This window comes from Triplophysa rosa, linkage group LG24, assembly GCF_024868665.1.
Source record: "Triplophysa rosa linkage group LG24, Trosa_1v2, whole genome shotgun sequence".
NCBI classification, from domain to species: Eukaryota; Metazoa; Chordata; class Actinopteri; order Cypriniformes; family Nemacheilidae; genus Triplophysa; species Triplophysa rosa.
This window is the reverse complement of record NC_079913.1, coordinates 3,243,154-3,266,321: the sequence shown is the minus strand read 5'-3', so window position 1 is coordinate 3,266,321 and position 23,168 is coordinate 3,243,154. Positions and strand designations below refer to the sequence as shown.

Below are 23,168 nucleotides of genomic sequence, written 5' to 3'. Positions count from 1 at the left end.
CAATTTACAGTGTCCCATTGACACGGTAATTAAAGCTAATGTCTATTAGCATCTATTGCCACTTGGTCCTCTGAGAGCTGTACTCACTAACCCCGTCTCAGCAGCTGTCTCCACGCTTATTAATATGAATATACACCAGTAAAAGACCTTAAAGAATCCTTGGAGCTCCGACAGCAGCCTCCCTAGATGAAGATCTGAAATCTATCAGCAAGTGCAAAAGCGCTCAAATGCTGTTGTCAGAGATCATTAGCGAGTCGACAGGGACGACACTCATCAGGACCAGAACAAATGTGACGAGACAGGCCACACGAACGACCCACACATCTCGCCCGACCATGAGACGGCAATTACAGAACAATGTCACACCCACAACACTGCTATTACCCGTCCAGTCCGCCGCTTCATCACGGCCGCCGCGTGCTTTATTGCAGAAGTGATGATGAAAAGATGTGGCAGGTGCTTTCTGGACACTTTTACTGAGAGAGAGGTCAGGAAATAACGCTTACGAGCCGCCCGCGTAAGCACCGCCACAGCTTTTATTTTCGCCGGAAAGTTACAGCGAAAAATGCTTTCCAATTAAACAAACTACGAACGGAGGGGTTAATGTTTATAGGGCTAAAAGGCCAACGGTTGCGTGATACACTGAGATTTCTGAAAACAGTGACAAGCTAAGATGATGCAGCCATTAGCGGAAACGAGTACATCGTTGTTGCGATGCTATTGACTTTTCACTCGCCTGCTGTATGACATTTGTTAAGCAGTTAATTGGACGCTTGTTCAGTTTTTTGTCTCCGAGATTTAATCCACTTCTCACGGTTACAGCTGGAAGACTTGAGCCCTGTCATTTGCCTCAGCTGGGAGAAAAACAAAAGACTTCACCATCTGAACAAGGGAATTGCAAACAAAAGCCAGAATAAGTCTCATAGTATTCACGCTCTGTCGCTTAAATTAATGTCATACATCTCTTTTGTTGCACATTAACACGCTACTTCTGGCATCTAAATATCACTTTTCTACATTTATTCAATAAGAAGTTCTGTGTTATATATGAGCAGTGTTGAAGAGGTAATTCATTAAACGAACTGATGCTACGAACTTTGAAAAGTGGTGCTACTGATGCTACGAAAGTGTGTTGTTTCTGTTTTTATACTAGCGGAACAAAACAGAATTACAAAAACAAATTTCCAACCATATTCAAAACACTCTCTTCATTGGCCATTGGTTGGAAATGGATACTTTGCATTAAAATCGTACAAAAACATACAATTATTATTAAAAAGAGAAACAATAATGAAGACCCAATCCTAAACCAAACGTCACTGTTGCAAATGCAGATCATACCAAAATATACAAATAAACAAATGTGCGAAACATATCAAATGGCAGAAAAATTGTTACAATAGTGTTGGACAGCCCCAAGTTATATCTCGTAGTGTGGCATGTTTTTTCAATGTTAAAAATGTTTTATTCTTAAAGGTCCATTGAATGAAATTTAGCGGCATCTAGTGGTGAGGTTGCGAATTGCAACCAACGGCTCTCTCCACCCCTCTCTAACCACTACGATGGCTGACGCAGGGCTAAGATGTCGTCACGTTTTCACTTCTTTGCCAAAGGAGATGATGTATTTACGAAACACGTTCTATAGAGCAGTTTGTCCGTTTAGGGCTACTGTAGAAACAACATGGCGAATTCTATGTAAGGGGACCCGCGATGTATGTAGATAGAAAAAGCTCATTCTAAGGTAATAAAAACATAACGCTTCATTATGTAAGGTCTTTATACGCATATGAACACATAGTTGTTTATATTATATTGCATTTCTGTCGATAGATCCTCCAAAGATGTAAACACTAGACCTTTAAAATAAAAAAGCACAAATTGAGTCCCCTAAAAAAAGAATAAAGTATAAAAACTGTGACAGTTAAAACTTGCTGTTGCCCGACATACCATAACAAACAGCTTGAATAAATGTAAGTATCTGCTTGTGAGCAACAGTTTGAAAGTAGCTCCAACGCAGGTGTAAATGCTGAGAGAGATACTAAAGTGGATGTTATTAGCATTAGTCACACAGATCTGTGCCGTCGCTCGTGAAATTTGAATGCACAATTAACCATACGATTAGTACAGCTGTTTGATATTTGCTCTACGGAGGGTCCGCCGTAATAACTGTAATTCTATCATGTGGGATGAGGAAAGATTACAGCGTAGACGGGATTTGATGGAGGAGGAGGAGGGATTGTGTGTTAAAGCCGGTTATTATATTTCCGTCCATCCGTGTCGTGAACTGATGCCATCCGCCCTGGCTTCAGTTCAGCTGTAGGTACTGACACTCCACAACTCTGTCTAAAGCTATTAAGAAGAACCAATTGCAATATAAGTTCAACTCTATTGAAAGTATTTGTGACATAAATTCAATTATTTAAAAAAAGTTATTTTACCCCTCTGGATAAAGCAAAAACTGTCGATTTATTGCAATATTGCAGTAAACAAATGGAGTTTTAGAGGGTTAAAAATAATCATTTACATTTGGAAACAGATTGTATTTACTCTTTATTTTCATATCCCAAAAAACTTCTGTTAATTTAATGATATCAACAGAGTTTAACTTGCATTAAAGCACAACAAAAACCCACGTGTTATCTCGCTCTTGCTCTCTGTAAGCAACATCCACAAGAAACAGTCAGACCGAGAGGGTTCACGACCACAACAACAACTGCATCAAGAACATCTACAGGCGCTTTCCTGTAGCTCGGTGGTTAGAGAAGGATGCTAGCAATGCCAAGGTGGCAATGCCACATACACATAAACAAAGGCATAGTAATGCGTTTTGGACAAAAGTGTCTGCCAAATGCATAAATGTAAATCTATGTACTTAAGAAACTTACTTACATGTACTTAAAGTTGATAAGCTCTGACATTGGAAATAAAACACAAAGCACAACCAGTCTTGCTCAGACTTTAAAAGTAAAAATGCAAGTGGTTTAAACTAGCCCATCAAGGGAAACCATCTCACCCATTTCCCTGGAGATCTGCACGAACGCTTCCACGCCACTTTCCCCGTAGTTTCCTTCGGAGGCCAGCGTGGAGACGTAGTTCCAGCCCATCGCCGTGACTATATCCAGCATGGCCTGTGCCTGGTAAGAATCCGGCGGAACGACGCGGGAGAAGAAGTCGTAGCGGGTGTTGTCGCTCAGCTCCGGAGCCGTGGACGCATAGCTGATCTGAGGGATCTGCGGAGGGAAACGGAAGAGGGTTTTAATTTAAGATCACAGAAACAAAAGTGAACAGTGAGGGACGACTGCATCACAACAAATAGAATCTGTTTAGACAGCAAACAAGACGTTATTGCGTGAATGCAGAAGCTGGATTTCACAAGTTGGGTTCTGAAACTGCATAAAATGTGCGGTGGATCCTGTCTGCCTTTACGCACTTGAGTACAATATGCTTTTGGCCTAGGAATGACAAACGTTACTAAGACCATGCCCAAAATTCATGAAATGAGCATTTCCAAAATTCGTTTGAACGTAGAATTCCAGTCAGATCAAAGCAGAGAGAATAACACGCTACTGAGAAGGAAGGTGTGCCGCTGAGAATTCTGGGTAATGGAGTCAAAGCCGCAGGAGGTTTGACTGACAGATTCATTTTTCTTGAGGAAACCAGTAGGTAGAAGAGCTCACGGCTGAATTATTCCTAAGCATTCTATTAAAAAAACACTTTTTGAAACGCGGCGCACGTCAAGCAGCACAAACTTCAAACATCCCCGATGGCTCTACAGTACACAATCAGACCTTATTCACCGCTTGAAGCCACATTCGAGGGAATTTTGAAGCACGCTCAATAGCGTTACACAAAGACACACATGCCCTGTTTGTGCAGGTACCTGTTTGTAATGGATTTATGAGTAATGATGCCGAACGAAATTGTGACATTGAAAAATACCTCACATTTATTTGTCCCCTGAGGTGGCCTGTGAAATTTAAATCTATGCCAGTAAAGACTGACGGATAATCAGGTTTTTGATAAAACACAACATCTTGTGTGCGATTTTAAATATTCGGTCTACAACAGGCAACTTCACCGCGCCGAGCGTCTCACACAAAAATCCTTCATCTTAAAAAGTAATGAATCACAAACTTTCATGAAGTACACCAGAAGCAAATAAATATTTCATGAGGCCGCTCAAATAAGACAACAGGAGGTCAAGATACATAAAAACGAAGAAGATAACTTATTTGTATAGCATAACAAGGTGAAATAAAAGTAATATCCCCCTCAGAGAGAAGAGAAGCATATTAAAATGATCTCATAGTTATCATTTTTTTGCCCACACACCACTTGAGCACCTTAATAGAGTAACCAAAATTTCACATTTCCAGACAGCGATGCTGTGCAAAACTCACTGCTACAATGCCAGCGTGTTGCCAACGGCTGTTAGGCATCGCTTCACGTGCGCAAGAGTGTTTTTGGTAACACTGTACATTAAGGTACCCTTTGTAAAGTATTTAGAAATGTGTTTATTAATGATTAATAAGTTGTTTACAAATGCATTATAAAGCAGTTATAACTGCATGAATAAAAAGGGGGATTCTAAGGAAATACCTGCAAAATAGTGAGCCATTTAACTCACATGTTATATATGCTTAATAAATGTATTTATTCATTATTTATTTGGCTCGCAAGCAGATTCATTATTATCTTGATGTTGTTTGCAAAATAGGCTGTCAGACTGGAAAATTTAGGGTGTTATGTTGGTTTTACTTATTATTGTATATTTCATTTCACTTTTCAAACCATGTTGCTTACCTGATCCTATTCCGAATGTCTTACGGTGCCCTCCAGAATGCCTTCAGATCATGATGCTCATCCAAAGCCGTCTTTTCTTGCTTACCAAGATAAATTCATCAAACTTTTTATCACTTTTTAACAATAAATGCACAAAGGTTAACTAACTTGTTTGTTTAGGATGTTTTATTAATGATTCAATTACTTCCAATAGTTAATCAAAACCAGAAAACATTTACTTATTATTTATTGTAGAAACAGAATTCTGGCTCACAAGGCTACATCTCTGCTGTGAGTCATATATTTAGATATATTGACAGCCCATGAAAGTGCACTTTAAAGAAAAGTGGATCCCTGGGAAGTATTCATTCACAACTTAAAAACACCTAACTTACAAATGTTAAGAGTTATAAATGTTAGCAAACCATGAAAGTGTGCCTTAATATAGTGGATTCATGTGAACCATTATGTAGGAGTTATGAACATTAGTAACCTGTGAAAATGCACCTTAATGTAAAGTGATTACCTGTATACCATTTATTAATAAGCTATGAACGTTAGCAACCTGTGAAAACGAAATATACAATAATAAGAAAAAACAACATAACACCCTACATTCTCCAGTCTGACAGCCTATTTTGCAAACAACATCAAGATAATAATGAATCTGCATTCGAGTCAAATAAATAATGAATAAATACATTTATTAACCATTTATAACATGTGAGTTAAAAATGGCTCACCATTTGGCAGGTATTTCGTTAGAATCCCCCTTTTTATTCATGCAGTTATAACTGCTTTATAATGATTTGTAAACGACTTATTAATAGTTAATGAACACATTTATAAATGCTTTATAAAGGGTACCTTAATGTAAAGTGTTACCGTGTTTTTTAACACGTTGCTATGTGGATGCAAGTCTCGAATCATCTGCCGGCTAAGAATATTATGAGTCTGACACATTCACAAGCTAAACAAGTCCCATGATTTAAAGTTTCATCAAGATAGGTGATTATGTACAAAGGTTTAAATCTTACATTTGCTTTTTTTAATCCATTTTAAAATATGGAAAATATAAATTAATGAAGAAAGGATCCTTGTGTCAATAATGAAATAAATCCACAAAGACCTCTTCTCAAGAGAGTTTTGTTTAGATATACTTATAATTTTTTAATATTCCAAAGGGCTGGACATTTAAAGCAATTCACTGAAAAGTGTTTACACAGGCAGTAAACTCTTAATCCATGATAATCCTCTTCTTCAACATTTCCATGAGCAACAGATGTATTTAATTTAACAAACAGATATAAAATGAAAGCAAAACCTTAGTTTACCTATAACATTTAAGCCCATGTATTTTGGAAGGCAGTTAAACACAACAAAAGCAGATTCCAAGCTTGTCGAGGAAGGGCTTCAACGCTGACCAAGATTTTAAGCAGTTTTACTTTAGGATAGAAACCATTTGGGAAGAACGCCGGATGTTTTATATGCTTTGTATGTTTTATAATAATTAACACACAATGAAAGCAAATGACAAAAAACGACTTCAATGGAATTAAAAAACAAGAAGTGGTCATGAAGATATCTTTAAGCATTTGATCCAAGACCTCAAACATTGCCATGCAAAGCCAAACGCACCTCTACAAACACACATTTAAAACAAAACCTGAACACGAATTTCAATTTAACCACAGAAACAACACAACATAAATGAAAGCCATTGTAATCTCCCAGAATGCTTTGCGCTTGTTGTTTCTTAGTACCACAACAGAGACATCAATCATGTGAAGTTTGTTTGCGCTTACGATATCTGATGAAATACACACTCACACATACACTAACAATGGCGTTATGTAAGCGTGCATTCATTTTAGATGTGTGTCAGGTCTGTGTCGGGTAATGAAGCTGTCTGACTGTGAGGATGCTGTGTGTGTCTGATAGATGATTCTCTAGTGCTGCTAATTAACGCTCGTGCAACGTTCACATGGTGTATGTGAGACGTGAACCGCAAACGCAAGCATGACCACACAAAAAGTGCATCCTAATATAATTACATCTCCATTGATGAATGTTGACATCACAGCGCTCTGACGGTGGTGATTGATATCCTGGAGAGTCAGAAATAATATGACGAGACATGCACCGTTAAGTGTGTGTATGTGTATGTGTGTGTGCGTGTGTGTGTGTGTGTGTGTGTGTGTGTGTGTGTGTGTGCGTGCGTGTGCGTGTGTGTGCATGCAAGCTGAAAAGACGTGCTCACACTGACTGGAAATTGCTCAGTCACCAGAAATCAATAGTTCAATCTGCCGCTACTCATAATAAAAATCATCTCTTTAATATCTCAATTATTTCTCCTAGACATTAATGAGTTTAAATGGAGCCAAATGGAAATTTTTCTGAAGTCTCATCCGAGTCTCAGATATTTCTCCTTAGCAAGAAATCTCACAAATGTCTCTGACATTAGAGTTTCAGAAGATCTCTAATCAATAGTCTTTCATCAAAAGTCAATATTATTGAAGATCTCAATATGAACTCAAACATTTCTCATCAAATATACACGAACCCAGATTATTTTACCTACATTCATTTTACATATCCATACTCTTCATGTGTTTCAACTATTACACTCTCATTTGTTTCTCTCTTTATATAAGAAATACTTAAGTGAAACACATCTGAGAACTCTTCGAATCAATTCTTCAGAGCTATGAAAGAGCAACATCAGAGCAATAAGATTTTGATTCGAGTCAAAAAACTCAAAATCAGCTACGAGCATAAGGTCACATTCAAGATGATGAATCTCAGACAATGGCACCACCGGACCGTTCTTTAACAAAACCACATTATACACATTTTGCCAAAGCGTCTGACTCCAGTTTGACTCTATAAATCTGTCGAGTATTGATGTTGCACAAAGGATCAACATCGTAAACACTTTATCTCACATCCAGAGACACGAGGAGACCGCAAACCAAACCAAAGGAACTGATCCATGCCATTAACACAACAGCCAAGTAAATCTCAGGCGGTCATAACGGTTTCGCTCAATACGCTATCAATGCCATACTGACCCCATCTGACCACAGTGAGAAACAGAGAGCGGAAACTTTGACTCCAAATGTCATCAAGCGGCCGGCCGTTTCCTTCTCAATGAGGCGGATCGCTGACATTGTGCTCGGCTGATAATGGCTGCAGCGGGGTGTAAATGCGGGTCACGGTGCCCAATCTGCTCAGCGGGGTTTACAGGAGACCGACTGCCTTGGCAGGTGTCCTCGTACCGACTTCCAGCATCACAGCGGCGGACGCGAGATGGATGTTTAGACTGACGTCAAGGAGACAGATTAGCCGACAACGCTTATCTGCCTGTTAAAGACCGCCGGGTCAGTCGCTTTACATGAACAGCTCCATAACGTCACATATGAACGGATGTGTGCCTGCGTTTGTCCGAGCAATAAAGTTAGATTTAAATCAAGCATGTTTTTGATTGACAGGTGAAGAAACCTGTCAGGTGACATGTGCTAATGATAGAAGTCTCTGAACAGCTCGCTGTTGGATCCAGGCAATATGTTGCTAATTTAGAAAGACTTTTACGGGTAATTGATCCACCGCAGCTCAGCAGAATCTAAGCCTCCGGGATTGAGATGTCTCTCCGGAATTTCACCCCGTCCTGGATGAGATCAGGATCGGATGGGTTTACAGATCATCCCGTACCCACTTGCAAGACTTTGTGAGGATTTTTTATTCATAATCCATTCTAGAGATGCAACACACTTTACTTTAAATCAAGCATAAATCAAATGAAATGATTCTTGTTATAATATGAAATGTATTATTTATATAAATCTGCCCATGTTTATGTAATAGTGATATCTGTCCATTTCTCATTCAAACACATGCGTGTATCATCGCTGTCACCGTCTGGCAGATTCCGTCCCCTGCGTCTTCCATCACGTATCCCCCATAAGCGCCATCACTTACCACCATTACCAGTCCCCCACGGTCCAAACGTGTCACGTGACGGATCATAATCCCCATTTGTGATGTCAACAAACTCTCCTGCGCCGTAACATCTGTTCCAATTAAAAACACGAGTCTAATGCATGTTTGATCATCTCTGAGCTTTCATTACATTCAGAAACGTTCCCTCACCATTTGCCTCCATGCCACATATAAGGTCTCACGTAACATTCACTGGCTCTTTGGAGCTAAAAGATTTAGTGACTGATTCAGAGTTTTGATGTCTTCCTTTGAATCTGAATACATCTCTATCATATTGTTAAGTGAAGGTGAGCGGGGAAACATTGTTATTCAGCTCGCCGCTCACAGCTCAGGGTCTCTGGGTTGAAGTGTATCATTTACCTTCAGCTTTCATTCCACTTCAATAATATATGAGAGAGAGCCGCACACTTAAGCTTTGTTAATTCAAATAATATTTATGAAGTCCTTGAATGTACCGCTTGACTTAACCTCTCGAATATTGATCCTGAAATTGTTTTCTGCTTTATTCCTATATAAAGTGTAGATCTGGGACCATTACTTAAAATCATATGTTGTATTTTTTTAATCGTTTCATTACAAATGTTGTACATTTATTTATTTAGGAGCACATTACATTTCTGATTTTAATGTTCTCATCAAAATAATTTAAGCATTTCTTATAAATACAGCAGCTCAAGGTCAAGATTTAAAATAGTTTAACATTTTTTAGGTATGCAAATATTTACCATACATATTTGGGCAAATTCAGCATAACGGATGTGACAGTCAAAACTTGAATTAGAAATTCTCAGAAAATGTATTTATTACCAATATAATGAAACATCTGTTTAGATTGTATTAAAACCCTAATGATAGAAATAAATCATTCTATGCAAAAGTTTTCTGTTTTTAAAGAATTAAAATTTTAAAAATGAATGTGTCATCAATGTGACAAAAAAGGACTCACCTTTTTAAGAGGCGACATACTTTGTAGGATTTATGTGAATTAAAATGTGCAAACCAGAAGCAATAATACCCAACAAATGAAGAAGGGATGGCTCTTTATAGATTATTGAACAGATATTATATTTAGATTTTCATGAAGATTTACGAGGAATATGACTATGGAAATCTATGCCTAAAACACAAAGAAAAATGCTCACACTGGTATTCAAACAACCAAAAACTGACATAGTATAGTAAAAACCTTTGTTAAAACCGGATTTTATTTCATCTTAAGGTTGACGTTTGCATGGAATTGTCCATTTACTTATGACACAACAAGGTCAATCTCAAGCCAAACCTACTGCAAAGAAAATGCCAAGACAGAAAACTCCAGTACATTTGTGTCTTAAAGTTTACAACCAGATTTAAATCCTCAATTTTACAACCACAACAACTTTAGACTCATAACAAGGCAGTAATTTCACATTTTGCACAAAAGCAAACACCAATATCATATTAAACATTAAAATTAATCATCTTTATACTTCAAATAAAAAGTATGATGAGCAATTCGATGTCTGTAAACCCAAATAAGCATCACTCCCAAATACAATGACACAACCCTTGTTTCTCTCTCTCTCTCTCTCTCTCTCTCTCTCTCTCTCTCACTCACTGTTACAAGGGCAGTCACAAAAAAGAGTAATACAAATGCCCCAAAAGGCGTCAGGTAAACATGCCTCTCATTGGTATTCATTGGCCCAGGGAATGTGAGATGGCCATCAGAGTTTTCATTTAATCAGGTTCTTATGGGGGGTCAGAAACAGCTCCTCTTTGTGCAGGAGCTGAGGGGTGCAGACTGTCAGAGGAGATTACTAGGGGATTGGCATGGCGGCAGAGCCAAGGAGGAATGGAACCTGGAGCTGAGTTAAGTAATTGGATTCTTGTTCGGTAAATGAGTATGTGAGATTGTGTGTGTGTCCAAAGATACTCATGAGTGTAGCGTGTAGAGGGAGATACATGTCATAACCCTTTATTACAGTGCACACTTGTGCACATCTATGTCCTGGTTTGCTAAATAACACATGACTGTATGCACGCTTGTCACCCTCTCTCTCTCTCTCTCTCTCTCTCTCTCTCTCTCTCAACACAATGCTTCTGAGCTGGGCATGTGTCATTGATAACACTGACGGCAATGTTACCGTTCCCCTCTCACACATCTCCAGCTTCATGCGGACATGCTTCTGTGCATCACAGAAGCATTCTAATGAGCAGTACTGCTTCTACATCATTTCTTTGGCGGCGGGCTGTCAAGCACACATCGGATAAACGGGTGGGTGGTCTGCTCATCTGTGTGATGAAAACAATATGATGAGCTGAAAGTTGTCGGGATAAAGAACAAATAAAATTCAACAAACCCAAAGAGTTTAAAGACCATCACCTTAAACGCTCCAAACCATCCTCATAAAATTCAAAGTGGTGGTTATATTTAATGACGCCAAGACAATCTTTATTGTAAATTTTCATTTAGTGTAAAAACATAAGAATGAATTCTGCCTAGGGAAAAAGACGAGAGGTCTTGAGAGATTTATTCTGCTGGAGGTAATTGAAAAGATAAAGCAACATATTAGAGTTTGACATCAGAGCGACGCGCAGACCGAGAGAAGGACTGAATTGAAGTTATCAGTGGATGTCGATGGTGAAGGCACTTTTAACAGAACAAGCAAAATGGCATTAAACGTGCGACATGAATGATGGGATGGATATCAAAGCACTGAAGTAAAATTGCAATTAATAATTCAATGCATGTGACGTCTGTAAAAATGACAGACAGTCAATTTTGTCTTTGCATTTGAAGGGCTGATGGGATATTCAAGGACAGTTTAGAAGGAGCCTTTTGCTAAGATGTTTTGCTAGGTTTTTTAAATGTACAGTACAAATTTTAAAACGATGATTTTTCACATGAGAGTATATAAAATGGGAATATAAAAGAATAATTTTAGCCATGTGCAGAATATCAATCAACATGCTAACCCTGTTTGAGAACAGCTTAGCAACTGCATCACTAAGCCCTAGCAACCACCCAAAACACATCAGCATCACGGCAACAACTTGCACAGACAAAACTTACTTTATCTTGCTAAAATCTAGTTTTTTATTTAAGCCTGCATGACACGAAGAGTGCAACCGCAGCAAGGCTACAATCAATAGTGTATACTGAAGGTCTCTTCACCTTAAGCCCTGATGCTGACTGAGAACAGAAGGAGAGATGGAGAGGCTCATGGTCAGATCCTCATCCACCTCGTTCTCAGTAACACTCGGACACAACATTCTGCTTTCTAGGATATAAACAACATATCAACACACAAAAGATCAAGATGATCACTTGACAGCTACCTGTACATCAGCGGTGAAGTGTGGACCGCTCGACCTGAATCCCACCTGTGGTGAGGTTGAAACTCATTGCAGGTATAATACAGATTTCTATAGAAGAAGAGTTAAGAAAAGCTTAATGGGATCATTCCCTGCCATCATTTATTCACTCTCATCTGGTTGTAAACCTGTATGTGACTCTTTATTTAATGGAACACAAAAGAAGATATTTTGAAAAATGTCTCGGTGGTTCTGTGTTCATACAATGGAAGTCAATTGTTCGGTTATCCAAAATCTTCTTTTGTGTTCTGCATAAATAAGAAAGTCATCTCGCAGTAAAGATTCACATTCCTCAGATCAGCTCCATCAGGAACACTTAATCTGATGCGTTACACACTTATTTTTATCAAATCTCAATTCGCGGCACAACGACACCTAACAGCTCTCCCATACCCTCCGACTAAAACATGATCTTTTTGGCTAAGCGCTTTCACACCTGAAAGAAAAAAAAACAAAGCACACCTGCAGGCATGCCACACGTGAACAGCCCACCTGACAGACAGAAGCACCATGGTCTTCATCAGACAGCCAGTACGTGGAGGCTGATGTAATGAGATGGTGAATGTAGTCGTGCAAGCGCTCCACTGGGCACCAGGCCGAATAAAACTAGGCAATGAGAAAACCATCCCTGCCAACACGAAACAATTCATCTTTCATGAGCAACAAGTGGACCTGCGCTTTGATATTATTCTGTGATGTTGCGAGCGAGTCAAGCCCACGCTGCTCACGCTGGTGCCAAGTGGTTGTATTGTTGATGGAAGGAGCCGTTACTATTGCAAAGTTAGCATTTGCTCTCAGTAAAACAAGAATCATTCTGAGTTGACAGGGAATTTACAGCAGTGCATTTGCATGGTTTTACTATAGTAAAAGTGTAGTAAGTGTGTTTTTTGAAAGATTGATTCCCATTTGTATTACCATTGTTTTAGTAGTAGTTTAACCATGGTATTTGTAGCAAATCCAAGTACATTTGTGGTTGCTATGGTTACAATAGTTAATAGTTGGTTTTCCTATGGGGTCAATGAATCAAATTCACATGTCAACAGCTGATGTGGTTTTCATGAATCTTTTCATTTAAATATCTGTGCGAAGAAAAATAATAATACGGCAGAATGAAAGCGCTGACAGTAACATCAGGTTCTGTTGACACTGAAGCAAACACACACAGATCCGACACTACACATGATTACTAACTATAGAAACATGAATATTACATAACATGATGTGATGTGACGCTACATGTCGTGAATGCCGAGTTAAGCTGCAGTCACGGTCAATATACGACGACAGTAGACGTATATAAATAACATTTCAAATGTATGAGAGGAAGTTTAAAATAAACTTCACTCATCAGGCCTTCACTCTTAAAACTAAACATGCTATAAAGGTTTCTTCACAGCGATGCCATAGAAGAAATATTTTTGGTTTCCAAAAGAACAGTCAAATTTCTTTCTAGCCTTTTTCTAGTCTCTAGATCCACTGAAAATCAGCTTTGGTGCAACAAAGTTTCTTTGGATTTAAAGGTTGTTTATGGAACTATACAACCTGACAAATAACCTTTTTTATTTTTAAAAGTGTTGGGAGCATAAACATACAAAATTGTGAACTTAAGGGTGGCGAGAAAACTCTATGAACACAGAAATATTTCATGCTGTCTCAACTAATACCAAGTCATAAAATATTAGAGTATGAGAAACTCAATTCTTACAGGTCTTCTTGATCATCCATGACAAAATTCCCTAAGGAGAGAAGAAGTGTGACCTTCTGTCTTCTCCTTACAGCCGACATTAATTATGAACGTAACCGACAATAACGCTGTGGTCAACTATCAACTATTTATGTTTACAGAGAGCCTTCATGGTTTTCTTTCAAAGGGATCGATGTCTGTCAGGATAATGCATTCCCTTCTGTAAACTCGTCTGTCAAACACAAAGCCGAGGTGACCTACATGTGAGAAAACTCTTCAAATACAACCAGAGCACCGTACACACCGTACTGTTTGCCTCTCTACAGTGTGCAGTATACAAAACTTAGTATGTAAATACAATTTTACATTAACCTACATCTCATCCCATCAGTCTCTCTGAACAGAGTATTACTCAGCACAATGTTCAAGGCTCGAATCTGCCTGATATCACCGTTTTTGGGAGAGCGAGACCTCCAAACATCACCTCTCATATTAAACATCCGTCCTTGTAGAGATGCTGTATAGCCTTCTTTACAATACTAATGCTGGCCTATACCTTATATACCTTATTTCAAACTGCACTTCATATAATAAAAATAATTAAAAAAAAAAAAATGGTGCATACTTTATATTCTGATGGATGAAGTAGCACACATATTCCATTCATACAGACATTTACAAAAAATGTACCATGGTATTAGTAAAACTATGCCAAAAAAACAAAAGATTACTACACTTTTATTATAATAACACCATTGTTTATTTCCCTAAAGGGAACATTCTGCATTAATATCGCATACTGCAAATAGTGCGCTATTCTGAGCGCAGGCAGTTTAAAGCAAGGTTCATTAAGATGGAGAGAGAACTCAGGACATTAAAAGGAGAAAACGAACAGGATTAGTGGCATATAGAGCGTGACCCTAAAATGTTTCTCTCCTAAATATGAAAGGAGCTGCTCGGCACGGATCTCAGTGGCATTTGGGTGACATTTACAGCCGGAGCCGGAGGGGATGTGGACCATGTCCTTCTAATTTAGTAATTAACCAGGGTTTCATTTCTAAATTTCAAACAGAGCTCATAAGAGTGTCAACACCTGTGAAGGAGCGCTTATGTTAATATCCGCCCGTCTGCTGCTTTTCTGTTTGCATAGGTCTGTTCATTAAGATCTGTACCTCTGAATACCTGTGATTGCTTAATTGATACATTTGTGTGAATGTGGCTTGTTCTGCGCTGGATGTAATGATCCATAACACCTCGCATTCAGTTTGAGAGTTTGCTGTAGTGATGATGGGCTGTTAACACAGTAAACTACTTTCACCACACTTGCAGCAAGAAACTGCAAAAGAAAGAGAGAGAATGGAAAAAGGGTGCTAAAAGAAACGTAGAATGTAACAGCTGTTGAAATTAAGTGTGTTTGCATCAAATAGATTATAAATGAAAAACTAACGGTCTTTTTTCTACAAGATGCATGTGCATGCATTTAATAAACAAAACCAATATATATTATATATATATATATATATATACACACTGTATTTTTTTTATTATTCAATGAAAATGACAGATACAAATCACAAATGTTACGTTAATGTAAATCTCATTGCGAATACAGCTCACGTGCAGTCGTGGATGTTTAAAACACCCGATGATGACCATGGCTTAACGGAGTCTCAGAAACAAGGTTTATACGACCACTGAGAGACGCAGGCCAGACATGAAGCGCATGAGTTTCAGAGCGCTTTTAACTCATTACGTCCCCCTAAAGAGACATTCTGTATCAACACCATCAGCCGGATGTTGTCAGGACCCCTGAGCCACTGTAAATGAGCAGTAAAACCAGCCGACGGCCCGTCGCAATACTGCAAACACCTGGCAGTTACTGTCAGAGCGGTGAAACTTCAGTGACCCGCGGACAGACGGCGTGAGGTCGCTCATTTGGACAGAATGAGCACACGCTCGCTCACTGTATGTGAGACGCTGGTGTCTCTTATAAACTCAATAATCTACTAGTTTGAAGACATATCAATTGTTTATTAAACTGCATTTTTACCATAGTAAATGCAATTTCCAGCACAATTAAGACAAACATTGCTGTTCATTTTTATTTATACATGCCTTTATGAAAATTAACCATGTTTTTACTACAAATAAAAGTAAAAATGTATGGTTACTATAGTTAAACCATGCTAAACATAGTTACAGTAACCATAGTTTTACCATGGTATGTACATTTACCATAAAACATATCATCCCAGAATATCACAGAGACTAACAAACATAAAAATCTTGGAAAAAACTAAATAATTTTTGAATGAGCCAAAACTATTTTTTAAAAGTTTAATTAACTCAGGCGATGGTATCGAATAGTAATACTATGGTGCTTTAATATATACCTTAATAATATGTATTTAATATTTCAAATAATTATTTAATTTTATTTTTATATACTTTGAAAATAAACAATTATAAAGACTTCACCAAAAATAATGAATAATTTAAATCAATATATCGTCGCTGTCTATTTGAAACCTAATTTGCTGTTTTACAGGAAATAGAAAAAAATGGTACTTTTAAATGATTAGATATTTGCAAAACACATTGACAAACATAAGGATGACTAATAATAATGATTAATGGCAAAAAATAAAAATCACCAAATATAGAGATACGAGGTTTCAGAAGGACAGCAGCGATATATTTTATATTATGGTATTAATTTGAAATAAACAGTGTTGGGTAAATTACTCTGAAAAAGTAATTAAAGCATTTAATGACTTATTACTAATTACTTTCTACATCCTATATCAACCTTGATTTGAATTGATTCAAGGATAAACATGAAACGGCTTATTTAATACATTCAAATAAATAATAAATAACTACATAAATAATTATTATTATCTGACGAAAGTGTACAAATATGTGAAGGATACATTAAGGCATACATTTTAAAGTTAGACTTATAATTTTGATGTCATTTCCACTATTGAATATATTACACAGTATTTAGTTCAATTACATCAGAAGTAACTGTAATTAAATTACAGAAATAATAAGAGTAATCCCTCACTTTACTCTTTCAAGGGAAAAGTAATTGAATTACAGTAACTAATTACTTAGTTACACCCAACACTGGATATACACTATAGAATTGCCTTAACAACTAAAACATGAGAAGGAGAGTTAATGCTTTTACTTTATGAATATTCTTAATAATGCAAAAGCCACTGCTATATGTGTGCAATTCATGAAGAGTATCATGGAAATGTGTAATGGAGAAGCGAATCATAAAGCCGATGCCTCCAAGCCGCTCTTGACTTCCACATGACCCAATATCAGCACATCACACGAAAAAAGCAATAATATGAACATTTACAAGATGATGTTCCTTATCGACACATGGAAACACTACAGTTCCTGCTATTGTAGAGCAAAGCACATAATCTGACACAGCCCGAGGGATGAAATCTAGATGAATCGAGTGGGTGTGGACCCAAACATCTACAGGAGGATGAAGATGCTACAGATGGAAAAGTTGAGGCAAAGAAAGGCAATAGGCAGAAGTTGCCGAAAACCCTATTTAGCTGCGGAGCACAAGGCTGTCAGAGTCGATTAATTCAGCTCGCGTGGAGAATGCACAACACTGCCTTGCTAACACAAGAACACAGACGCGTATGGCTCTCAGGGGAACGCGCTAAAGCACCTTTTAGAATACAAAACAACCGCCACGGACTCTGGTGCTTGTGAGGTTGAGTTCCTGCGATATTTTACAGCACAAGATGCTAAATGGAGACATTGCTATTTACCCTTTCAAACAGAAACCTCAGACCTCTGTAGAGGTTGTAAAAGCTTTCAGGATTTGTTTCAGATGGAGTTTATATTCGGAGGCACTTTGATCGTCATGAATAGCTTATGAAACACAGAGAACAAACTGTTTATGGGCACGTGGTATCAAGTCTCAACCTCAGAAGGCAAATCACAGTTTCTTCTTCATCTGCTTGAGGGTGAACTGCAGGATAAATGTATGGATTAAAGTTACCAGGTTAATATAGATGCTTGTGATAAAGAAATAGTTGCCAGGTTTAGCGTCTACAAATCTTTCAAAGACAATGAAACATTCATATCCATAAGCAAAACTATATATGCTGCAGGGTTGCCAGATCTGCGTAACAAAACTCAACGTCACTCGTATACCAAAAACGCTTATTTCACAATCACTTCTTGAAAAATCCCTGTATTGTAGTCTTTATAAACACTATATTCATAAATAAAAAATATTATCTTAAGAAAGCCGGCCGATGAGTAAAACCTATCCACCTGACAACCACATGGTGAATGTGTTCTTGATGTTCTTGTATAATAGTTAATAACAGTAGGAAGTTGTTCAATTATTATTTTTGATGAAGTTCCCAGAAGAAATAAGAAAACTACAGGTATTAGGTGTAAATGAGGCAAAAGAACACAGTATGCCCAACAAAACCCTGAAGGGCCGTCCTGCCCTAAAAATAAACAGCATAATATTACTTTGAAATTAATACCATACATTAATGGTCTCAACAGTTGAATGTTTAGCAAACTATATCATTTATTAAATATATTCCCCTCACCAACCTTCTCCATATAATAAAAGTAAAAAACAAGCAGCCCGACTTGTTTTGATATCTCATTGTGTCTTTTTCCTCCACACCTGGCAACCCGGCGCTCTGCTAAAACGTCTAAATAAAAGCACCCGTCAAAGGCACCTTTTTCATCAAACTCTTTTCTTTTTGTGCGTGACACGTCATTCGCGGTTTGATTTGCGTTCAGCGTGTGCATTATGGATTCCAGGTCTGGTTTTATTGGTTTGTTTTGCTCGGCCTAGCAGGAAATTTCTTTTTAAGTGGAACAGGCGTCGAGTCCTAAACCACAGTGAAGGCAGGGGGAGTAATCTACATTTGAATGGGGGCTTAAGTGAATATTTTTCTTTCTCGCCGAGGCCTGGTAGGACGTTAACTGAGGTGAGGGAATTGATCCAGAAAAGCAGGAGCCTTTCTTGAGTGTGTACAGGTGGTAAGAGACGGAGAATGGAAACACGTCTAGTGTTTTTCACTACTATTTGCTAAATGCTCAAATCAAGGGAATACGACAGCAAATACGGGCAACAGTTCTTATGAGACACAAATATGCCTTTTTTGTAGATCTGGATAAATATGACCCGTTCATGTTTTTTGCCAGATTCAGCCGCCCACTGTCTTGACAAATACAAACTCCATCAGACTATCACAGGTGTGCATAATCTGCTGTGAAATGACACTGTTTGAGACAGACCTTTCCTTTTAAAACATCAATTCTGCTCCATCTGTCCATCAGAAAACACAAAGCAATGTGGGGATCAAAGACGTCCTCTGGTCTCAAGATGAGCCTTTAAGAGAAGAGAAATTCTCAGGAAAGATTAATTACGACTGCAGACTTTCATCTCCGCTCTCTTCTCATCACTTCTTTCATGTGTCGCACACAGAATCGACACAGGAGACTGTCTGTTTTGTGCCGAATTCAAAACAGTAAATGCTCAGAGCTCCTGCTGAGATGAGACACGCCGATGTCAACAGCATCGTAAAGACAAGAGCAGATGACAGACAGAGAGAGAAATAGATGAATGTTGGATGGATGGACAGACAGGCAAAGAGAGAGAAGGATGGACAGAGAGAGAGAGAGAGAGACTTTTGGATAGATGGACGGACAGAAAGACAGACAGATGAATGGAGGATGAACAGACAGACAGAAAAATCTTTAGACAGATCAACTGACAAAGAACGAGAGATGATGGATGGACAGGCAGACAGGTAGACAGACAGACAGAAAGAAAGAAATGAAGATGTTTTTTAACACTAGAACTATTAAAGTCTGTGAGTATTTTAAACTTGTCAACAATTTATGATTCGTGCATAATCTCCGAAAGCAACAAACAAACATTAATTCATTATTTCTTGATTCATACGCTCATTCGAAATGATTCAAAGTACCTTTATCCAAATTCTGAGCCCAAGTAACAAGCCTATCAAAGTAATCTTCCACAATACGAAATGAACTGCTCGTCTCAGCTAAAGCTCAAAAAAGCAAAACCAATTTAAAACGACATCTTAAACATTGCTGAAAATATTCGCATAACAGTAGGAGTCTGGCAATTTGCCAGTGATATGAATATAAAAATCTCAAACAAACTCTCCATGTCCCGTCCCTGCTGAAATCACATTAGACCTCATCTGAATTCTAAATTATTATGCTAATGTCTTCCATCCGTTGGATTCTCGTGCCGGTATTTAGTTACTCAAACTGTTTTTATTTCCACCTGAAGTATGTAGTGCCAAACAATTTGTATTTTCCTATGAAGACTACGAAACGTGATATGTCCGACTGTTCAAAAGGTGCAGATGGCGGTGCTAATTTAAAAACAAAAATATCTTATCGCTTATGGCCCTTTAAAAGTCACAGTGAATAAGAAGGTAGTGGCACAGCAGCATGTGTCTTTCTCATTGAGGTCACAGAGGATGCTGGGGGATGGTACCGGTCTGGATCAGAGCTCGGGTTGGCAGCCATCCTGCTGTTGGAGGCGTGAGGGAGCGCGGCCCTCGACAGGCTTCCTCCAACCCTCAGATTCACCAGAGGGAAGCCAGGCTCTTCCTGTCCAGGAATGTAACATGTTTGGTGGAGCAGAGCGGCACGGCACCAGACGGGTTTGTCGGGGACGGTGCCAAAGGGAAGTGCCCGGGGTACCAGCGGCCCTCTGTAGGACCGGCCCCAGTGACCAAGAGAGCGAGAGAGAGAGACCAACTGCACAACATCAAGCGCGTGTTGAGTGTTTCATAATACACATCCATATTTAGAAATACATTTACGTAGATTTTATGATGTGCCAAGCCATATGTGAGAATAATGTGCACAAGGAAATTATATCTACTTTAATAATCTAGTATTTCAAAAATATGAAGTACCACTTCAAAAGAAGTTAATATTAAGTCTTGTTAATATTAACTTGTTTATATTTTTAATAGTAAGTGTAAACATTTTTTCAAAATGATTTTTTTCCCATGACATTTCTGGGGAGCCCCTGCAACCTTCTGTAGGCCCCCTGGGGGTCCCGGACCCCAGGACGAAAACCCCTGCCCTAAGCTATGAAAGAGCAACATCTCAGCAATAGCATTTTCCTCTGGGTTGCCTTGTATTTATTTCCCTTAGGAACAGAAAATATTCGGTCTTGAGATGAAGATAAAATGTTGTTCTGGAAAGATGAGATGACAGCAGATGAAAACTGATGTTCACACTGGTAACAAGTTTTGAAGCTGAAGGGACGGAAAGCAAAAATATCGTCAGGATTCCAAGATGAAGGCAAGACCACTAAAAATATAATCAATACAGCCAGCACTTCAGCTGTTCTATCACAGATAAGATTGCTTCAAGGCTAATTCAATGTTGTGGACTTCAATTTTATTACATTTTCACCACACAATTCTGTCAGTCTGTGCCTCCCGCTATCTTATTTTCCAGCTGAAAATTCCACCACGCCACAACTCTTCTTCAATGAGCATCAACAACGATAAAAGGAAAGTTGGATATCCACACATTGCATGTATCCGACACACAGGTACGTTAATGCACGCAGACAAAATATACTCCAAATTGCAGGAAATACTTCAAAGTGTGTGTTTGAAGTGTAAAAGGATGCATTTCATTTGAGCCGGAGCTGTCGCGTTTGATGCGAATGTTTGGTATTTTGATTCCCATCTGCATAGGGCGAAGTCAAACAGTGATATCTTACATAAGCTTCATCATCACACTTCACAAACAAATGTCAGACATTTCAGTCTGTTGTGCTCTTTCAGTGAAAAAAAACAGAGAAGAATAATGTGGTCGGAAAGTCACTAGACAGATTTCTGAACTTCGAAACCAAATTTTGGGAATTCCAGCCATTTCTCCTAAAGTCTTTGTGTTACTCTAGGTGCTACGTAGCACTAAAAGTGGTTCTTGTCTTGTAAGCCTAGGGGAACCACTTTAAGTGCTGTATAGAACCATATCTTGGTGCTTCAGTGGTTCTTCAGAGATTCTTCAGTGGTTCTTTGGGATGACTGAGGTGCTATATAGAACCGCTGAAGAACCATACAGGTTCTTTCTTCGAATGAGGTTGTCAGGTCTCGGGTCTAGCACTCTCTATTTTGTCTGTCCTGTCCTATGTCATTGTAGTGTTCGAGCACGTGTGCTGTGTTTGCTTAGGCGAGTTATATTAACAACAAGTGGAGGTCACACACACGGCTTGAACGGATCACCTTAGTTTACTATATTGTGCCACTCACTCTCACAACGCATGCGCACACTATCACAACGCATGCTTAATTCCTCTACTGCAGAGGAAGGTGGAGAAGTCAGCAGAAGTAAACTGCGGGCCATTGTCCGTAGTGATGGCACGGGGCATGGCCCAGCGAGCAAATAGAGTCTCCAGTATCTGTGTGATGGTCTGTGATGTCACCGTTCCAGCTGGTACTACCTCCGGCCATTTAGAGTGGCGATCATACACAACCACCAGAAAGCGCTGGTGATGGGGAATGCCGCGACCATGAATTTCCCCACAAATGTCTAGTTGAAGGTGCTCCCATGGACGAGATGGCCATGGAACAGGCTGCAAAGGGGTTGGAACAGGTTGTCCAGACTTTCCACTAAGGAGGCACGGTTCACAGTCTCTTACCAGTCCTTCAATGTTGCGATCAATGCCTGGCCACCAGACCAGATCCCGGCATCTTTGCTTAAGCTTTACAATGTCTAAGTGCCCCTCGTGTTCCATTGATAGGACTCGTGCACGCAGGATCCCAGGCACAATGGTACAACAGTCTCTTGAGACACAGACATCGGCCCAACATGACAGTTCATTTTGAAATATACGCTGGCCAGCCCTAGCGTATATATTTGCGTGTTGTTAGTGTGGGGTCACACTCAGACTCCCTTTGCAGCTCCTCCAGGGAGACCGATGCCCGCAGATGAGCTCTGGCTCCATTTCCTCACTGCCTGGTGAGGCTACCGGTGTGGGTGCATCAATTGATCGAGAAAGGAGATCAGCGACCACATTGTGATGATCCATCATACAAGCCCAGTGTTGCTTGTGTAGCAGGAGCTGACCTTCAAACTTTTGCAAAGTGGTTTTTTTAAGACACTTCCTGCATGTCTGCCCACGTGCAGGACAATTTTGAGTTCTTGAATTGTGTGAACTGGACCCACAGTTGCCGCAACAGCTGAACTGGTTTCTCTGTGATTGTGCAAGTTGCACTGGAAAACCTGCATCATTATTTTCAGTCTGGTCTGTGGGTAAAGAACTGTGGAATGC

At 39.0% G+C, this 23,168-nt stretch overlaps 1 protein-coding gene across 2 annotated transcripts in view; it reads right to left on the bottom strand.

Annotated features, from left to right (window-relative positions):
* The window catches only part of grm8a (glutamate receptor, metabotropic 8a), a 110,577-nt gene that overhangs the window by 64,593 nt on the left and 22,816 nt on the right, over positions 1-23,168 (bottom strand). For both annotated transcript variants that reach the window (XM_057324096.1, XM_057324095.1), the window contains exon 3: positions 3,014-3,230. In XM_057324096.1, the coding sequence (XP_057180079.1) occupies positions 3,014-3,230 (217 nt within the window). The remainder of the gene's footprint in view (positions 1-3,013; positions 3,231-23,168) is intronic.